Source organism: Sminthopsis crassicaudata, chromosome 2 (assembly GCF_048593235.1).
Source record: "Sminthopsis crassicaudata isolate SCR6 chromosome 2, ASM4859323v1, whole genome shotgun sequence".
NCBI lineage: Eukaryota > Metazoa > Chordata > Mammalia > Dasyuromorphia > Dasyuridae > Sminthopsis > Sminthopsis crassicaudata.
Genome location: NC_133618.1, coordinates 39,880,409 through 39,898,783, shown reverse-complemented (window position 1 = coordinate 39,898,783; position 18,375 = coordinate 39,880,409). Strand labels below are relative to the sequence as shown.

At 42.6% G+C, this 18,375-nt stretch overlaps 1 protein-coding gene across 1 annotated transcript in view; it reads right to left on the bottom strand.

The window, feature by feature from the left end:
- Positions 1-18,375, bottom strand: part of HYDIN (HYDIN axonemal central pair apparatus protein) — a 414,007-nt gene that overhangs the window by 86,209 nt on the left and 309,423 nt on the right. The window contains 9 exon segments of the mRNA XM_074285934.1: positions 311-509; positions 2,657-2,829; positions 2,899-3,058; positions 4,645-4,764; positions 5,836-6,018; positions 6,789-6,997; positions 9,152-9,373; positions 11,754-12,386; positions 15,227-15,398. Coding sequence (XP_074142035.1) covers positions 311-509; positions 2,657-2,829; positions 2,899-3,058; positions 4,645-4,764; positions 5,836-6,018; positions 6,789-6,997; positions 9,152-9,373; positions 11,754-12,386; positions 15,227-15,398 — 2,071 coding nt within the window.

The following is an 18,375-nucleotide window of genomic DNA, read 5'->3' as shown; positions in this document are numbered from 1 at the left end:
TTTCAATGATGTTGTTGAATCTTCATGCAGCTCTAAGTGCTTATTTAAGGTCAGGGTTTGGGACGCCATGTCTAGTATAAGCTATATTAGACATGTATTTTTTATTATCACCATGTATCTGATTAGCCTTTGACCCTTCACATTACATGGGGCTGAAGAGAGTATGGGGGTGGGTGGGAATGATCTTTTACCATTTCAAAGCAAATTGTTAAAAACTGAGAGATGAAGAAATATTTCTAGAGAACCCACATGCAGCCTCTGACAGAGCCACTGGGCTGGTGCTATTCATGGCTCCAGAGGCTAGGCTCACCTCTAGCCGGATCGCCTTCTTGATGTTGACGGCCTTGGTGGGCTGGAAGTGGATCTGCAGGCTGTACTCGCTGCCAGGCTGGATGATCCCCTGCACTTTGGAGATGCTGAAGTCCTCCCCAAGGTGCTCCAGACTGCCGACCCTCCAGGCCACGGGCAGTGCCGTGATATTCCGCAAGAAAATCACCTTGGTCTCTCTCCTGCAGAGACCACAAGATTCTCGTCACGGTCAGGGACGCTGCTCCCTGTTCTCTGTGGAGGACCGAAGTCCAGCCACCGGTCAGCAAGCTTAGATTTAGTGTGTGCCTTGGAAGGGTCGGGGCTATGGAGGCCCTCTGCTCCTAGAGCACGTTCAGTGAGCATATGACCAGGCAGCGTATGTGGGTGGCCATAGAAAGGGGGGAGCACAAAGCAAACCCTCTGGGGTGTACATGGGTGGTAACAGAAGGGGGGAGCACCAAGTCCTCATGGAGAAGGCTGAATTTGCACTGAGTGGGGAAGGGATCCAGAAGTAGAGGCAGAGCACTCCAGCCATGGGGTGGGTGGGCAGTCTGGGAGAAGGACCAGAATTTGTAGGAGAGTATTGGGGAGAGCTCCATCAGAAGGGCAGGTAGCTGGGTCTGAGCAGAGGGGAACAGGAAGATGGCAAAGGTACGAAGGAAGGAGTCGGACTATAGAAGGTCCTGAATGTTGAATGGGGACTTGATATTCAATCCTAGAGCCCAAAAGGAGCCTCTTGGGTTTACAAAGCAAAGGCATAACAGGGTCAGATATCCAGGTGGCTAAGGCTGGAGAGGAGAACTGAGGGGGGGGGGAGACCCTCATGTGAAATGATGCTAAGAGGGGAGCTGGAGGGAAGGAGAATGAGCTCTGCATTGGACCTGCTGAGTTTGAGGTGCATTGGGAATTCTACCTGCCTATGACGCTTCTCTTTGGGGCTACCCCCATGATACTGCATGGGAAGGCTCCCCGCATCCCATCCCACCCCAGCATCCATTCTGGGTCCCTTTCCTCTAAGTCTTGTTCTCAGCTCCTTGGTTAACTAATCTTGCACCTGCAGGAGTGGGGAGAAGAGGCCGTTACAGTCAAGTAGGGTGTGCTGATGGGCAGTGGGGGCCCCACAGAGCACCCAGCCTCTGAGTTCAAATCCAGCCACAGACACTGGCAAGTCACTTTACTCAGTTTCCAGATTTGTAAAATGAACTGGAGAAGGAAATGGCAAGCCACTTAGTATCTTTGTCCATAAAAATCCTAAATAGGGTCATGAAAAGATGGACACAATTGAAAAATGACTGAAGAATAAGGAGAGCACTCTGAGGAAGGAGAAGCTTTCGAGGTCCAAAGTAATGACACTAATGGTGACCCTTCAGGCCGTGTGAGGGGGCATGGAAGCCGGCCCAGTGCCCATCAAATCATACCACCATGAATAGGAAAATGCCTATTTGAAAAGACCAGCCCTCAGGTAGCAGCTCAATTAGGGATCAAGAAGACAAGAAGGGCAAAGGAGCTTCTGAAGGCGGCTTTACCCAATCCCTCTAAGCCTGGCGCCTTCTCTTTGTGGAGTATTTCCATTTTATCCTATAGTGAGCTTGTTGCCTCCCCATTAGATGTGACATGGTTCCCTCAAGAGCCCTCAGTGCCGTGTACATTATTGGTGTTCAGACATTTTCCAGTTATGTCTTCTTGACCCCATTTGGGGTTTTCTTGGAAAAGATACTGGAGGGGTTTGCCATTTCCTTCTCCAGCTCATTCTGCAGATGGGGAAACTGAGGAAGACAAGGTGAAGTGACCAGCCCAGGGTCACACAGCTAATTAGTGTCTGAAATTGGATTTGAACTCAGAAGGATGAGCCTTCTTTACTCCAAGCCTGGTGCTCTGTGCACAATGGCACCCCTTGAGCTGCCCCACATCACATATAGCAAGTACTCAATAAATGCTTATTGACTGGCAGCATGGTGCAGTGGTCTGGAGAACCTTCCAGAGCTGGGGGCTGGGGACTTCCTTCCCGCTCCAAATCCCAGATCTGCTCCTGTGGTCAAAACTGCCCTGAGTTTCTGGGCATCCTGGACCCAACAATTCGCTGTTATAGATGGGGAAACCGAGGCAGCCTAGGATGCTGTTGCCTTCCATTGGTATCCTGTAGCCAGGGTGCAGAGACATTAAACCATCTCTCACTAAGGTCATTTATCTAGAGAGTGTCCAAAGTAGCTGCATTTTTATTTTATTTTTTTTGCTAGCAGTAATCTTACTGTCAGATTGCATTGTCCCCAAGAGAGCCAGAGGCAAGGGATAGTTCCAGGGCTCCACAGCAGGGACCCTGAGGCTTTGGGGTTATGGGACATCTGACCTGTGGAGCAACAGCTTCTCGAAGTGCAGCTGCTTGTGGTCCAGCTCCAGCTCTGGCCGGATTCCCTGGCAAGTGATTCTGAAGATGGCGGGCTCTGGGTTCTCCTTGATGCAGCAGACAATGGTGTCATCAAAGACACCCACAGAGGTTGGGTACGCCCACACGGACAGGATCTGAGGGGACAGAGGAGTAAGGGGCCAGGCTTCCCAGCTCCTTGGGCAGCCGTCCCGGGGCTTTCTTACCTGCTTCTCGTTGGGTTTTAGGTTCATGATGGGAGGGTCCAAGATGTAGGTGTTGGCTTTGACATCGTTCTGGAAAAAGAAGGTCACCTCTGCTGGTAGCGGGGAATTGTTCAGGATGGTTAGCTTCTCCATGTTGTCTGGGAACTGGATTGCCTTGTACCTGACAAGGCAGAAAAGGACTCTGTGTGACTGGTGGTCCTCAGATTAGTCTGCAAGAAGCGGGGCTATTGACTCACTAACTTAAGGCCTGGTACAGACCTCCGTAAACATCTGCTACTTACCATCTGCTGGGAAAATTAAAATGAATCATTTAACAGACATTTGCAGGTGATTCTCAGTCTCACCGAGTGACAGGAAAATATGTACAAGAGTATGAGTGTATGCTGCCTTCACCGAGGAGGCCCCAGCTCCATCAGCACCATTGGGACATCCCTACAGATCCAATGAAACAGTTTTCCTTGCTACTGGACTTTGATCCAAGTCCCATTTATGTACTGATATGTTTTCTAACGCGTGTTTATGCTCAGAATATTTTCTGGTTGTTTTCTAGCAGTCAGGTATCTCAGAAGAGGGCTAAATTCAATTGTTGTCAAACAGGAAATGTGTTGTTTGGGTGCACTTGGAAAAATCACTTAATTATTAATGTCTCCAAGACTGAACTCGCCTGCCTGACCCTGGTGGACTCATGGGGTAGGCAAAGATGACCATACTTGCTGTAGGTGGAGACCTACAGCAAATTGGGTCTTCTAAACATACTGTCCAAAAGAAATGTTCTTTCATCAAGTCTTTCATCAGAGTCCTTTGGTTAACTTAGGGAAGGCAGCTTTTGGAGTGATTGAAAGAGTGAGAAAATTAATAGCCTACTCAGAGGACTGAATCTACTCATTTACCCTTGGGAACTGGACTCTGTGAAACAAAACAAAACAGGACAGCTCAGGGCTGCTTATTGGCCAGGGCCTTATGCCATCTGGGAAGCTTGCAGGAGACCCTCAGGGGCAGAAAGCTCAGGCTTGAGGCTAACTGCTGAAGTTAGTGGGAGTGGGTTAAGCTGGATTTCCACTTTTCTTCTGCGTTATGGAGTAAATATCTTTTTTGGTGTAATTATTTCCAATACCCTGTGATTAACAACTTGAACATGGATCAATATATTTGGCCAGATTAATATACTTTTTAAATCAAATTAAATAATCTGCAAGTTGAGTTTACATTGCCTTGCAGAATGACCCTGTAGTTCTGGGGAAATTCACAGGCCTTAGTTACGCTGGAAGCTTTGGGGTTCCTTGACTGTCTTATGATTGCTCAAAGCAGAGCTGGGCAGGACTGCTATTGGGGCCAGACCATTAAGCAGGCTCCATAGCCAGGAAACATCAATCTACCAGCCTTAGTGCCCAGCTGTCAGCTGCCAGAAAATGCGAACCCTAAAGAGAACAGGCCATGGGGCAAGTCTGTGCCATCCGCACATGCCAAAAGGAGAGTCCGTGTGTGTGCACAGTGGGGAAGGAGCGAACAGACACTCATCAGTCTTGGAACCCAGGAGGGCTGGCCCCACCATCAGGAGCACGTTCCGGGAACACGGTGGGCCACCTTCTCCCCACCCAAACAGCTTCCCAGCATTTGCTGACACTGGGAAATAAGCATACCCACTTTGAAAAAAGCCAAAAACCACTGACAGGATATTAAACAGCTCTACTGTTAAAGAAATGAACCCCCAAAACCCATGATCTTCTTGGTGAATGGGATACCTACTTGTCTCTGGATTTCCCACAGAGCAACGGCCCGAAGTGGAACATCTCCTGATTCATTATATATTTCTTACAGATAATCTCTTCAGGTTTTGCTTCCTTTTTCCAGTGAGGAAACACCACCCTAATGGTAAGTCAGAATCAGGGAATATTAGTCCTTGAGCAAAGTTTAGAGATTCATCTTCTAGGGGAGGAAAATAAGACCTGGAGAACTTAAGTAACTTATATGAGCTCACAAAGATAGGCAGCTGGGTAGCTGGAGCTGACATCTGATAATAATCAATGCTAAGAAATTGCTTTATTATTCAAAAAGTACTTTTTTTCATAACAATCCTGCAAGGTAAGGATTGTAAGCATTTTTGTTTCTCTTTTCTAGATAAGGACACAGAAACGGAAACTCAAAGAGAGTGACTTGTCCAGAATGCAGGGAGGCTAAGTAGGCAGTGAGGTGGGAAGTCCTATGGCCCAAGACTGTGACTGGGAGGTGATCCTGGGCAATAAGTCATTTCACCCTTGGCTGCTCGGTTTCCTCAAGTGTAAGAAGCCCCTCTTTCCCAAGATCATTGTTAGAATCCAATCAGATAATAGTTGTAGAGCACTTAGCACAGTGCCTTCCTTAGTGGAAAAGATAGGTCTAGTTAATCAAGTATCCCGATTCCTGTGTCCTGTGGTCTTCCACAACACTATGCTATCTCAGAGAAAGATGTCTAAATGAAAATCACTTATCATTTCCACTTGGCTCTTGGGGTAAGCCCTGCATTTAATTTTTGTGTCCATAAGTAAGGCCTTCTTACTCAAAAAAGAGTTGTGATTGTCTCTTGATTAATTTATATTCAGTTTGATGGTCTCATTAAATAATCTACTGCACAGTTTTATGCACAGTTAAAACCTAATTAATTCTATGTTTATCTTTGAACTCTTATAGTCCTCTCTTGAGGACGTTAGGAGTATAAAGAGATGAAGTCCCAATTGTCAAGACCTTTGAGTTTTATTGATGACATCCATATTCTTGCACCCATGGCTTTAAAAAAAAATAAAAGACTTGAGAATCTTTATGCTTTCCTTCCAATCTTGTTCCTTGGCTAAGCCACTAGAATTGTAAATGTGCTTCCTGTGCTCCTTCCACAAGCCAGGATCATCTAACCTGTGATCTCCAGAAGATACCAAAATCAATATTCAGATGCCTTCTACTGACCTGATATCACGGGAGATGGAAGGGTACGTGCAAATTCCCCGGCAGTAGAGTTGATACTGGCGGCGAGTTCCAAGGACCTCAAAGTTGAAGGTCTGGTCAAAGATCCCAGTCTCATTGGAGGAGAAGTGTACCCGGAGCACCACTTCTCCAAGGGCTGGGACGATCCAACGGAAATTGTTCAACCTGGAAATGACCGAGCAGATTTTACAGAACGGATCTCCTTCTTATTGGCTGGATGTAGCTGGAATCTGGCAGGAGCGATAAGTCCAGACTAACTTGGACAATGGCAAAGTCGTACAATGACATGGTAGTACAGGTACAGAACAACTATGTTAAAGAACAAGGCTGATAGTAATCGATGCTTATAAATAGCTTTATCATTCAGAAAGTGCTTTTCTCATAACAATCCTGTGAGGTAAGGATCGCAAGTATTTTTGTTTCTCTTTTCTAGATAAGGACATGGAAATGGAAACTCAAAGAGAGTGACTTGTCCAGAGTGCCAGGGACACTAAGTAGTCAATTAGGTGGGACTATAATAGAGCAGTGGACCTAGAGTCAGGAATATTTGAGTTCCCAGCCCACTTCAGACTTTTACTAGCTATATGACCCTGATGAATCCATTAACTTCTGCTTGCCACAGTTTCCTTGTCTATAAAATGGGGTTAATAATGGTATCCACCATTTGTCCAGTTGGCCCCAAAGAGCTCTAAAATCCCAGTGGTTGTCACTATTTTTGTTCCTCCCTGAGCCTCACAAAGTATAGGTATTCAATCTGCACTTGTTGAATTGGTTTGAGTGTTTTTATGGGCTCCCCCAGACCCCATTGGATCCCTCACCGATCCCATGGCACTCTGAGAGGATCCCCCCAGTCCAGCTGTGCTGCCCCACTAGGTGCAGGGGTGTGACGTTCACCACTCTGGGAATTTCAATGTTTCCTTAGTGTGGCGGCCCACCTCATGATTTTCTCCTGCACCTGCCGGGTGGTAAAGGTGCTCTGGTCCAAGCCTGTCAGGGGGGTGATGGACGGCACTGGCAGAACCTGAGGCATCTTCTTGCTGGTCCCTGCCCGTGTGCGCTTTTCCTTGGTGGATTCTCGAAGAGTTTCGCCTTTATCTTTCAGTCTTGAGCGACCTTTACTTGTTATGATCTGCTCTTCTTGTGTCTCAAAGGAAGAACAGCAATTTAAAACAAGACAAAAAAAAAAAAAAAAAGCAAGATGCAGGAAACCTTCAAATAATGCATTGTCTGCTGCTGCTGAGCACCTCGGATGAACAGATCCACAGGGCTGAGGGGGTCTTAGTGAAAGGCAGGATCCTACCCTTCAGCCGCTGGGACCTTGAGGATACATTCAGGGCACTTGGCGCCTTTTCCACCAAGGAAGATGCTCAGTGATTACTTTAGTAACTTGTTACTTGGGACGGAAAAATGCCATATGGAGCTTAAGCTCAGAAAGGACCAGGACATGGAAAGATCAAAGTAATTACCCATCAAGGTAAAGAGGGTGCTGGGCTGCAGCTGGGTTCAAACCCTATTCTCCTTACTTAGTAATCTGGAAGACTCTCAAAGAATATATGTCAAGGAATAAGGTAGGAAAAAAACTGGAAAGGGATGTGTGTGTATGCGTGTTTATCAAAGGCTCTGAATGCCAGAGGATTTATATTTGGTCCTGGAGGTTATAGGAAGTCACTGAACTTTACTTAGTAGTGATTTAGGAAAATCACCTTGGTAGCTGAATGGAGGACAAATTGGACTGGGGTATGGGCTTGAGGAAGGAGGACCCTCCTAGGCAGAATACGCCCTGCCCTTCCCTCCGAAGGCTACTGCAATAGTCCAAGCCTGAGGTGGCAAGACCCAGATCAGGGCAGCACCATTGTCTGAGGTGAAGAGATGTGACCAAGTTAGTTTGAACATGGAGGGTGAGGAGTCCAGGATGACTCCTAATTGGTGAATCTGGGGGCTTAGGAAAACGGCATTGCCTTCAACAATTCAAGATAACGAGCTTGGTTTTGGAAGTCCAGTTTAATAACCAGTTGGACATGTGATACTGGAGGTCAGTTGAGATGTAAGGGCTGGATAAGTAGATTTGAGAATCATCAGCGTAAAGAAGAAAATTGAAGCCATGAGAATTGATGAGATTGCCAAATGAAATACACACACAATATACACATACATATTTCAAGTGAAATTAGATATAATTATATGTGTGTATATAAATAGTGTGTTCCAGGAATCTCAGTGTTATTTTAAACAATTAAAATTTATTAAAGCTATTAAATCTGGGACATTATGTATGATGAAAATTTCCTTCAAGAAAAGTATCAGGGTGCATTAGAAATGACAAGCACCAAAATAAATAAACAAATAACACAAAGAAGAAAACTGGCTAGTTTATAATGAATAGGAAACTATTGATTACTAATGTGGGAGCCATGTCTGAATCAAATATTTACACAGTCAGATTAATGATTTCTTACATAAAAATTGATTAAAGTAAAATTAGAACAAAAGATAAGGATAGGGACAAGATACAGTAAATAAAGAAAAGAGATCCCTGGGTAAGTCATCTAACTCATTAATGCATAGGGCATCTCTCTGAGTTATAGAAAAAGGGCTGTCCTGCATTGGTAAAAGGAGTCTCCTCACTTGGGAGTTGATGAAATCAAGGGTCCAGCTTCTCTTCCCTAGCAAAGCAGGAAAATAGGAAAAAGCTACTGCTACTGAAAAGTGAGAAATGGATATAGAAACAGATATGGTTTCCTACCACTTCCTATGGAATTTTTATCTATGGAAAACAATCGCAGCAGCAGGAGTCCAGAGGCAAGAATTGAACTTTTTTGTTATTATCTGGGGGAAGTACTCTTATACTAATAAAAAAAATTAAATTGGGTCACAGAAACACTAGGTGACCTGGCAGGCAACTCCAGCACTGGGGCGGGGTGGAGGATTCCAGTAAAGTGCTTGGGAGATTTGTGTTTTCTCTCCAAACAGATATTTTTATTTTATGCTTTTTGCTAACTCATGAGCAGAGTTGTAACCAGGGCTGAGAAACAGAAATCGGAGGATGCTGACAGCCTTAGTAGTACTTCAGGAGCAGAGAAGCAGTCCAAGTTAGCATTTGGCAGAAATGATTAGTGACCACAGGAGGCTCCCAGCTGTGTCCCCATCGCCTTCCCTCCCTTACCCCTGAGGGCAGGTGCTCCTGCATTAGAGTGGTCCCATGGCCTCTCTCACTCCCTGGACCCACCTATCGGAAGGGGAGGCCCAGTTGCCACCCACTTGAAGCAGGTGAAAACAGGGCAGAAGGCCCCATTTTTACCTTTGCTGTGGGGGTGCTGGTAGACGCGTCAGCTTCGCTCTCTGTCTCCTTCTTGTCCTCTGAAGTGGCTGTGTCTTCGGCGGCCGGGACGACAAAAGTGAAATGTTTAAGGATGTCTGACACAACCACTGGCACCCGTTTTGGTGGGAATGGGATCATTGAGAATAAGGTGGGAGGAGGAATGGGCAGCTCCGCGACCCCAACGTCCAGGATCTCCATCATCTAGAAGAAAACCTTGCACTGAGTCCAAGCCTGCTTTGGCCCCAACCTTGTTTTCTTTAGGTCCTAGGAGGGTCTTGGGGAAAAGCTGTCTGCTTCCTTGGCTATTGGGCCAGTGGCCAGAATGGACTGGCTTTGGCCATGGGTCAAGGGGAGAGTATTACAAGAAAAAGAAAATGGATCACTATTACGAAAAAAACTCAACTTTTACAAAATGACTATAAAAATGGGAATTTTTAAACAAGTGTTTGATAATGGTCTTAGTTCTCAAATTTATAGCAAACAGTTAAGTTTATAAGAACGTAAATCATTTCTCAATTGATAAATGGGCAAAGAATATGAACAGGCAGTTTTCAGCTGAAGACATCAAAACGATCTCTATAATCATATGAAAAAATACTCTAAATCTCTACTGATTAGAGAAATGAAAAACTAAAATAACTCTGAAGCATGACCTCATACTTATCAGATTGGGATAACATGACAGAAAAAGAAAATTGTAAGTTTTGTAGGCAATGTGGGCAAATTGGGACACTAATGCACTGTTGGTAGAATTATGAACTGATCCAATCATTCTGGAGAATAATTTGGAAATATGCCTGAAAAGCTATTAATCTGTGACTCATAAATAACACTAATAAATCTGGATCTCAAGGAGATAAAAAAGGATCTATTTGCACAAAAATACTTATAGCAGCTTTTTTTATGGTAGCTTAGAATTGGAAATTGAGGGGATGCCTATCAATTGGTGAATGGCTGGACAATTCATGGTATATGATTGTGATGGAATAAGATGCTATATGAAATGATAAATAGGATGCTTTCAGAAAAACCTGGTAAAACTTATATGAACTGATGTAATGTGAAATAGACTGAAGCAGGAGAATATTGTACACGGTAACAGTAATATTGTACAATGACCAACTGTGCTATTTTCAGCAATACAATGATTCAAAAAGGACTCAGGAAAAATGTTATCCAATTCCAGAGGAAGATCTGATATATATCAAAGCATACTATTTTTCACTTTATTTTGGGGGGGGGGTCTGTTTTCTTTCATAACATGACCAATATGAAAATGTTTTACATGTTCATACATGTGTAATCTATACCAAACTGCTAGCTAACTGGGTGAAGGGGAAGAAGAGGGGAAGGAGAAACAAAAAGAATTTGGAACTCAAAAAAATATACTCCAAGTATACAAATATATATATATCAAACATTGACTTATAATAAATCAATTTCACAACTCCTATATTCAGTTATGAGACTCCATATGGCGCCATGACCCAGAATTTAAGAAGCTTTGCTCTAGGGGGTGAATAACCTTGGAGGTCTACCAGTTGATTTCCAATATCACTTGCAATTAAACTTGTGATTCTGGACTTTGGAGGCTTGTGGTCAAGAAAATGGGAAGAACTATTTATTCTCAATGATAGTCAATATACTATGTAATGAGTTTCTTAGTTTCTAACATAGCATGTAAAGGGAAAGGTGTAAAAACCAAGACAAGGAAATGATTTTAGAAGAATTCTGTAAAAATAACAGCAAAAAACAGAAAACATTGATCAAAACAGTATTTCACATAAAGATCAACCCAAGGAGAGATTATAAAGGAGACAAATTTCATCTCTACTGTCTTTTCATTTTATTTTTCCTTCTGTTAACTTCCCTCTAATTCACTTTGAATATGATGGCATTTTTGTTCTCATGTGGCAATGCCCAAATTTATCTCTCCTTTTGTCCCTCAAAACTTATCTGTTTCTAAAGTTTCTAAAGGAACTTTCCAGGAGAATGTTCAGTTATCTGATAAGCTATTTGATTATTGTCTACTCCTGGGGGGGGGGGGTAAATCTACATTTTAATAGAGGAATTCTGGAGATATAATGCTTTAACCTAACAGAATAACAACTAATAGTTCTATAGCTTTTAAAAACATAAAAAAATTTAATCTACATCAAATGGTAGAATTTCAGACACCAAAGGGAGGAGAGTGAAAGGGAGCTTTGTGGCAGGAGACCTTTTTGTTACTTCTCAAACCACATTACCCAGATTGCTGCTACTCTAGCTGTAAGGCTAGCCTTGATCTATATTTACTTGCCCCAAATCCAATTATTCTTCAAAGAGTCTACCCAAAATTAGCTTATTGTGAATCAGGAATGGGTTGCTTTGATTAATAGTGCTCCTTGGGCCACCTGGGTTTACACGGTAACTATTGCAATGCTCCTTCCTGAAGGCTTAGGGGAATGAATGGATGTCTAAGGAGAAGTGGAAGGTTATGTTGTGGGACAGCTTCTGGCTTTGGGAGGAGGATCTCCCTGGCAGACCAGCTGGCCACAATAAGATCCTTCCCTACTCTCTGGGTTATAAGAGATGCTCTTACCTGTTCGATGCTTGGCAGCTTTTCCGTCTCCATGATCTGCTTCCAGTGGAACTCCTGTTCAACTGTTGGCAGGAAGTCCAAGCAGAGCACTCCAAAGTCCTTTTTCCCTTCATGGTCTTCTTCCTCCACCTCCCCATCGCTCTTGTCTTCCATAGCCTTGAGCTTCTCTAGGCGCTCCTTCTCAGCCTTTTCCTTCTCTAGGCGCTCCTTTTCAGCCCGTTCCTTCTCCAGTCTCTCTAGCCGTTCCCTCTCCCGGTCCTTCCGGCCCTTCCGCCCAGAAGGAGCCTGCCTTTGCTCTTCAGGCTCATGCTGGGTATCTTCAGTGCCAGCATGGGGAATCCAGATGCCTTGCTTACGGTCCCAGAACATCAAGATTTGCTGGATTTCCTTCAGGTTCATCTCGTAGACTTTGAACTTCTGGACTAACTGTTTCTCAGCGTCCCTTAATAAATCCCTTTCACTTTCCAATTGCTCTGTCATGGTCTGTGAGGGAAGCATTTCCCCCAGCTGCTGTTTGCTCCTTTTCCTTTTTTCCTCCTTTTTGTCCTCACCGGATACTTGTTCCTTCATTGATCCCTTCCTCTCTAGTCCTACATCTGACCTGGCATCTGATTTGGCATTTATATTGATGCCCTAGAAAAACAAAGCACATATTTAAACCATTTCTGTGAAGGCTAATTAGAATGGTATCAATTCCTGGGGCAGGAAGGAGATAGAGAAAAGATCAACAGAAAGAAGAATTAGGCAGAATTTGGCTTCCCAGATAATGTTCTAGGATTCTAAAGGAACAAAATAAAATGGTACCACTGAGGGGGAAAGAAATGTAAACACAACCCATTTATGTGAAGCCTGTATTATTAATATTTTCTCTACCACTTTCTTAAGTTAGACAACCAATAAAACAATAAAGCAAGCCATGATTTGTAGCATTTGCTGGTTTTTGAGGCATACTCACACTGAAAATTTAACAATTGGTTCTCCAGTGCCAGTTTGAACTGGCCCAGTACACCTATTATCTATCATCCATAATCATAACTGGAGTTCTCCTCTTGGTTGAAGGGGTAGAATCGATTAGTTATAATATTAATATTTCACTATTATGGAATATTATTGTTCTGTAAGAAGTGACCAACAGGATGATTTCAGAAAGGCCTGTAAAGAATTACATGAACTGATGCTGAGTGAAATGAGCAGAACTAGGAGATCATTATATACTTCAACAATGATACTGTATGAGGATGTATTCTGATGGAAGTGGCCATTTTCAACAATGAGATGAGCCAAGTCAGTTCCAATAGAGCAGTAATGAACTGAACCAGCTACACCCAGAGAAAGAACTCTGGGAGATGACTATGAACCACTACATACAATTCCCAATCCCTCTAATTTTGTCCGCCTATATTTTTTATTTCCTTCACAGGCTAATTGTACACTGTTTAAAAGTCCAATTCTTTTTGTACAGCAAAAAGAACTGTTAGGATATGTATACATATATTGTATTTAACATATACTTTAACATATTTAACATATATTGGTCAACCTGCCATCAGGGGGAGGGGGTGGGGAGAAGGAGGGGAAAAGTTGAAACAAAAAGTTTTGCAATTGTCAATGCTGGAAAATTATCTATGCATAAATTTTTTGTAAAAATTTTAAAAATTGAATTAAAAAACCAAAAAAATAATATTTCACTTTTTTGAGTTATTATACACCTTACATGATTCTGTTAAGCATTGCATATACCTAGATAATAAAACCAAAATAAACTCACTGATTGCAAGGTGTTAACAGTCAAATAGGTGACTTAGGCCATATGTAAGCAAGTGGGCCAAGATAATAGTTTTGAGGAGGAAAGCATTCCATAGTGGTCTTCATTCAAAGCTCACTAAAAAACCAACCAGAATCAAGCTAGTAGAGACAATAATTGGCTTAAATCGGTTGTTCAATGTTGGTGGTTAATCTGATGGCCAGCCTGATAAATTATTTTGGGGGGATGTTGGATATATCCCCTTCATTCTTCTTTCCTTTATTAATTTGACCCAGGATAGAAGGGTGGGCTGAATCTGTGAACAAGATGTATTTTGATAGAAAGTTCTATACTTGGGGTGAAAAAAATAAACTGAGCCAAGTCCAGATGGATGAATAGATAAGTCTTTGTTAGGCAGTATTACTTAGTAGAGGATTCAGAACAGGGGACTGGTCAGCTCCCACCTAGAATCCTGGGTCTAATTTTAGGCACACCATTATAGAAGGATAATGACAAACACGAATGATAGACAGAAGGCTGGGCTTCATGTCAGCAAGGCCAGGTTCTTTCTGTTAGTTAAGAACTGACACAGATTAGCTGTGTGTCCATCTGTCTCCTAACTTCCTATATTCCCACACAGCTCTCTAAGATGCACAGCTATGAACAAGCTGCTGATCCATGTCTCTGAACTGTGGGGTCTGATACCAAAGAACTCCCAGGGGCCAGAACATATATAAAATAAAAAAATTAAAAAAGGTGAGGGGATGGAAACTATGCATAAGAGTTGGATTGGCTAAAGGAACTGGGGGTGGTTAGCTAAGTGTGGAGAAGACTTAGGGCTGGGGACACAAAAGTAATTTTTAAATAACTGAAGGAAATGAGTCATTTAGAAATAGAAATGGCTACCTTGAGAGAAATGAATTCTCACAAGAGCTTGTTAAAGGAGAGACCAGAAAACCAGCAAACTCCCAGCCTGCAAAACCCCGATGGTGCCCCCACTTCCGATCAGATTAAATGGGAAATATTAACCAAACATACAAAACTATAATATTACACAGAGGAGGTTAATCTATGGTTTTCTGCTTGATATCCCTGTCATAGAGAACTTAGGAGTGGAAACACTCTTGGAGACTCTTCTAATTCTAAGACTATTTTCTTCTCATGTCCTGGATGCTTCTTTGAGCATGTAAAATGTGAAATGGCTAACCATAGTACACTGGAAACACAAAAGAGAGGTTTGTATCTGCCTCACTTAGCTTTTGAAACTTGCCCACATGTTCTACAATGTCCTGATATTTTAGCCTCTGACCTCAGGCTCCATCCTCGCTTAGGACAGACTCCTTTGTCTATATGAACTGGCCCAGCGGCCTTGATTGTACCATTGTGCCAGTCTAGTAACAGCCTGCAGCTAGCCATGAGATGGCATTTACAGAATGACACCGTTTGCTAGCTGGTATATTCTGCCTGTAAGAATAAGCTAACACTACCCAGAATTTTCCTTGAGAAAACAAAGATCCATATTTTAATAGCTCATAATTATATTGTACTTTAAGGCTTAGAGAAAATTTTCCTCAGAGACATGTTCTTCCTGCCTGGGAGGCTAGAGGAGGGAAGGGGAGCCCAGAGTGCTGCAAGTGGGGTGCCCAAGATCAAGGATCCAGGGACCCTAGCCTTCTCCACGTCAGTGTGGGATCATCTCTCTCTCTCACTCTCCCCTATCTGCTGCTACCTGGATCTGAGAGGCTTGTCGTTGCCCAAGAGCCTTCTTTACTGTAAGTTCTTCTTTGATGGGTTCTCGCTTTCTTTTATTTTTCTTTTTCATCTCTTCCTCCTCACGCTGCCGTTCAAGTTCCTGCTGTATTCTCTTTTCCTGAAGTTCCCGAGCTAATTTCTCTTGTTTCCTGGAGAAGAGGGACATTTAATTATGAATAACTTTTCCTATTTGTATTAGGCTCTCCAAAATGCTCTCCTCACAACAATTCTGCGAGGTAGGTTTGACAATTTGTTGGTATGCTCATGTTTTAGATGGGGAAATATACTTCAAAGGGTTGACTCATCCACTGTTGTATAATTAATATATGGCAGATCTAGGATATGAATGACTATGTCTGTGCAGTATTCCACTTTGCCTTTAAATCCAATATCTCTAGTTCTGTTCTTCTCTCATCCCTAGTTTATTTCCCATTTTCATTCATTCAGAATATTCTGGCCACAGTGAAAAGAGATGTAGTTTTATGGAAATTCTAAATATCAGTTTGTGTCTTTGTCAGCTCCCAATAGGAAAGAGGGAAGGAAGGAAATGAAGAAAGGAAGGAAGGAAGGGAAGAAGGGAGGAGAGAAGGAGGAAAGAGAGGAAGGAGAGAAGGAGCAATAAAGAAACAAAAGAAGGGAGGAAAAAAGAAAAGGAAAGAAGGAAGGAAGGATGAAGGGTGAGAGGGATAGAGAGAGAAAGGAAGAAGGAGGGATAAAGAAGAGAGGGAGGGAGGAAGAAAGGAAAGAAAATGATGTAAAATTCATGGAGTTGCATGAGATTTCTTCCTTCTCTAAATCTAAGCACTGAAAATCCCCAACCTTCACACCCCTTGAAAATATGAAAGACAAAATAGAATGAGGATCTCACTTGCTTAAGAATGGAAAGTAGAAGAATCCTGTATCCAGAAACAAGTTGATATCAGGGACTTATTTAAAAGAATATAAGAATATTTAAAAGAATATAAAGAATAAAAGAATATTTGCTCTGGCTTCTGACCTCAGGCTCCATCCTCCCTTAGAAAGGAGACTCCTGGGGACAGCTAGGTGGTGCAGTGGATAGAGCACCAGCCTTGAATTCAGGAGGACCTGAGTTCAAATCTGTCTCAGATACTTAACACTTCCTAGCTGTGTGACCCTGGGCAAGTCACTTAACCCCAGCCTCAAAAAAGAGAGAGAGAGAGAGAGAGAGAGAGAGAGAGAGAGAGAGAGAGAGAGAGAGAGAGAGAGAGAGAGAGAGAGAGAGAAAGGAGACTCCCTTTGTCTATATGAGCTGGCCCCACCAGCCTTGATTGGTACCCTGCATGTGCCAATCTGGCAATAGCCTGCAGCTAGTCATGAGATGGCCTTTACAGAGTGACACCATTTATTGCATTTATTTATTTAATATTCCTAAAAAACAAATATTAAAAATTTTTATTAGTGTGTTCTTTTCACCTTACTTTTCTTTTAGGGATTTTCTTTTAGGTATTTTTCCTTTCTATTTCCTCATTGAGGGACCAGCTCTGGTAAGTCACCTAACCAATTTCTGAAGGACAGGACCGATAGATGAGGTTGACCTAATCCATGGGGTATGTGCTCTACAATCTTGGGCAAATATCAGTCAATTAGGGACATTTACTTCTGTTTATAGTGTAAGCAGAATCCAGACCTAAACACTGGGTCCCCATCATTATTTCCCTCTATCTGCATCCAGGGGAACCCAGTTTATGAATGAGAAAATTAACCAGAGTGGTTTACATAGAGATGGGTTCCTTTGTTCAGATTGCTGGAGGTAGCTGAGTCTCACTATCAGGCCATGTTCTCAGCTGAAGATTTTTAAGTCTTCTCTTCATTTGAAAGTCCCCCCTCCATTAATTGTTCACCAATTAGGGTGGATTTTTGCCTGGTAGAGCACTCACTTTTCTAGAGTTATTTAAGCATCCAGGGATCTCTATTGATTATCTTTGATTATCAAGAGAGAACAATGATTATCAATTTATTGATAATTGGCTAGCCTAATGAGTAAGTTGGTCATTTATTTACTTAGTTATTTCTCCTGAGGCAGTTGGGGTTAAGTGACTTGCCCAGGGTCACACAGCTAGGAAGTATTAAATGTCTGAGGCCAGATTTGAACTCTGTGCTCTATCCACTGCACCACCTAGCTACTCTATAAGTTAATTAATAATTATTCAAACTCAGTCTCTTGGGATTTTCATTCATCACATTTGAAAGCATAAATTTTTATTGCTACCTTATCTGACATCATGATTGTGGCTCCTGATTTTTCAGAGTTGCCTGAAATAATAGTTTTTGTTCCATTCCTTAATATGTGTCTAATTTTTAAAAATGTTTCTTATCTGTGGCAAATTATTAGCTTTCAAATCTACTTCTCCATTTGTTCTTTTATTTTTTTTACTGAATAACTGAATCCATTTATAATATATGCCCTTCTTAAAGTTTGAAAATGTAATGAAGAGGTATGTTCAATTCAATTAAATGAACATTCTCTAAATCTAAATGTACCCATAGCAAAGGGCACACAGGATTAGGAATTGTCAGAGAACTTAGAAATGGTCTGGGAAGGCTCCCTCATTTTGCAGAGAAGGAAATAGGCTGCAGAGGTTACATTTCTTTCTCAAGATCACAAGATTTGGGTGTGAGACCAGGTGCTCTGATTTTTCTACTTCTGGCTTCGAAAGGCTGAGGTTGTAGGGCAGGAAAGGAAAAATTGTGGGGTACTTGTGGGGAGGCTTTGAACTCACAGAGGAGGCCAGAGACAGAATTTGAGCAGGAGGAATCCCATGAATGGAAGGAGTGGAGAAACAGGAAATTAGGTTTAGCGGCCATTGCGCCCATCCCTCCTATTTCACAGATAAAACTGAGGACCAGAAAATTTAATGGCTAACCCAGGTACGGGGGCTATTTACCAATGCAGACTGGCAGCCACCATTCATTTCTCAGGGTGTTAATGAGGCAACCTGAGATCACCTTGAGAACAGAAAGCAGGGAGAAGTTACAGTGATTTCCTTGGTGTGTGCAACACTTGTATTTCTGCCACATCTAAGGGTATCGAGGGGCACCTGAGAGCCCCACTGGGTCTGGACGTAGGAAGACCCGGGTTCAAACTTGGCCCCAGACATTGATTAG